This window comes from Sturnira hondurensis, unplaced genomic scaffold (genome assembly GCF_014824575.4).
Source record: "Sturnira hondurensis isolate 20B ecotype Veracruz unplaced genomic scaffold, ASM1482457v3 Scaffold0019652, whole genome shotgun sequence".
NCBI classification, from domain to species: Eukaryota; Metazoa; Chordata; class Mammalia; order Chiroptera; family Phyllostomidae; genus Sturnira; species Sturnira hondurensis.
In genome coordinates this window covers 1-2,332 of record NW_028092283.1, presented here as the reverse complement: position 1 = coordinate 2,332, position 2,332 = coordinate 1, and the positions used below count along the sequence as shown (strand labels likewise).

General features: G+C 70.8%; 1 protein-coding gene across 1 annotated transcript; it reads right to left on the bottom strand.

Annotated features, from left to right (window-relative positions):
• Positions 1 to 5: 5 nt before the first annotated feature.
• LOC118974594 (popy Class I histocompatibility antigen, A-1 alpha chain-like) lies at positions 6 to 2,084 on the bottom strand (the record flags this gene model as incomplete). The annotated part of the gene is made up of 5 exons (XM_037028084.1): positions 1,992 to 2,084; positions 1,568 to 1,837; positions 1,130 to 1,405; positions 278 to 553; positions 6 to 197 (listed from the first exon to the last, which is right to left on the bottom strand). Coding segments are annotated over exons 1-5 (1,078 nt in total), but the record flags the coding sequence as incomplete, so codon positions are not given.
• Positions 2,085 to 2,332: the final 248 nt, after the last annotated feature.

Genomic DNA, 2,332 nt, shown 5'->3' with positions numbered 1-2,332 from the left:
AAGACGATGCTTCACTTTAATGAAGGGGGTGTCCTGGGCTTGAGACCCCCAGATGGGGCAAGAAATCAGACCCCACCCGCCCCTACCTGAGCGCCTCCTCCCCCACATCACAGCTCCAGCCACCACAGCTCCAAGCAGGACCAGGCCACCGAGGATGCCCAAGATGATGATGATGGTGTTGGTCTGAGGAGGCGGCTCTGCAAAGGGACAGGAAGGTGAGGGCCCTGCCCCTGGGTCCTGCCCCACACCCAGTGAAGTCCACGGAGGCCCCCCTCACCCCATCGCAGCGTCAGGGGCTCCCGCAGCCCCTGGTGCTGCACGTGGCACGTGTATCTCTGCTCCTCCCCGGGCAGCACCACCACCGCCGCCCAGGTCTGGAAGGTCCCATCGCCCGCGGGCCTGGTCTCCACCAGCTCCGTGTCCTGAGTGTGCTCCTGCCCGTCCCGCTGCCAGGTCAGGTCGATGTCCGCAGGGTAGAAGCCCCGCGCCCAGCACCTCAGGGTGGCCTCCCGCTCAGACGTGGAGTGGCGGGTCACTCGCGCGTCTGGGGGGTCTGAGGACAAGGGTCGGAAAGTCGGGAACTTTGCACGGGCCGCAGGGCAGTCCAGCAGCGCTCCCGTGGCCAACCCGAGACTGGACAGGACGGGGCGGGGGTACAGCCCAGACCCAGCCTGGACAGAGGCACCTGGGAGGGGGGATCCCCTGGTCTGTAGAAAGTTCTAGAACCAGAGGGACTCAGCCCACGTGCAGGCCGGTCTGAGGGAGAAAAGCGTTTCTGGTCCAGACCTGGGAGGGGGCGGGGGTGGCACGTGGCTGCGGAGAGCGGGGGTCGGACCGAGACCCGCGGGTGCGGGGCGGGGTCGGGCCTGAGAGAGGGGGTCCCCACGGGCCGGGGCGCCGCCAGGGTCAGAGGGGGCCGCTGACCGGACATCTCGGGGCGCGTCCCCGGTCCCCGGAGAGGCTGCCCCCGGGCGTCCCTGAGAGAAGGCGGGGTCGCCCTCCGGTCCCGGGTCGGAAAGTCGGGGCGGACTCGGCCTCCCGACCCAGAGGCGGTTCTGACCCGGGTCCCGCATCCCGTCTCCCCGTCGGAGCCCAGCCCGAGGGCGGGGGGCCCCGCGAGCCCCGGTACCTGCGCGCTGCAGCGCCGCCTTCCCGTGCTCCAGGTACCGCAGGAGCCCCTCCCTGCACCGGCCGTTCACGTAGGTCCCGAATCGTTCCGCCACACCGCCCGCCTCCCACTTGGTCTTCGTCATCTGAGCCGCCGCGTCGGCCGCGGTCCAGGAGCGTGTGTCCTCGTTCAGGGCGATGTAGTCGGCGCCGTCGTAGGCGGACTGCTCGTACCCGCGGAGGACGGTCCCGTTGGGCCACAGGTCGCAGCCATACATCCTCTGGTAGGTGTGAGACCCTGACCCCGCCCCGAGGTCAGCCCCGCCCACCGAGCCCCCCCCCCCGCGGGGATAGAACCGAAACCGAAACCGAACCCGGTCCGAGTCCCGCGGGCTCCTCTCGGGGTGAAGCTCGGACGGACACTCGGGGCGACCCCGCCCGCCCGGCCCCGCGCGCTCACCGTGGTCGCTCTGGTTGTAGTAGCCGCGCAGGGTGTTCAGGCCCACTCGGTAAACCTGTGTGGCTTCCTTCATGTTCCGCGTCTCCCTGTCCCAATACTGCGGTTCCTCCTGCTCCATCCACGGCGCCCGCGGCTCCATCCTCGGGGTCGCGGCGTCGCTGTCGAACCGCACGAACTCGGTGCCGTCCACGTACCCGACGGCGAAGAAGCGGGGCTCCCCCTGGCCGGGCCGGGACACGCCAGTGTAGAAATAGCTCAGGGAGTGCGGGCCTGCGGGCGGGGAGCGGTGAGACCGGGGACGCTTGGACCGGCGCGGGTCCCGGGTCCGCGGTCGCGGGGACGGAAACGGGGACGGGAGCGGGGTCCGGGCGGTGGGGACGCGCCCTCCCCGGGGTTCCGCGGACCCTCCCGACCCCGCGCTCACCCGCCCCGGCGTCGGTCAGCGCCAGCGCCCCCAAGAGCAGCAGCAGGAGGCTCGGGGACCGCATGACGAGCAACCTCGGGGTTTGGGGAGAAAGTGCGTCCGGGCGGCTCCGGGGAGACTTATAACCGGGGAGCGGCGGCGGCGCTGATTGGTTTCTCTAGACATCGGCCACCAAAGAGAGCGACACCGGGGGCCGCGTCACGAGTATCCGGGAAGGAGGCGGCGGCGCAGGTTGGGAGCCGCAGAAGTGAAACTGGGAGACCGGGAGTCCCCAGCGCAGAGCTTCCCCGCCCGATCTCCGCCCTCGGGCCGAGACCCAGAGCACCCGGCCGGGCACCTGG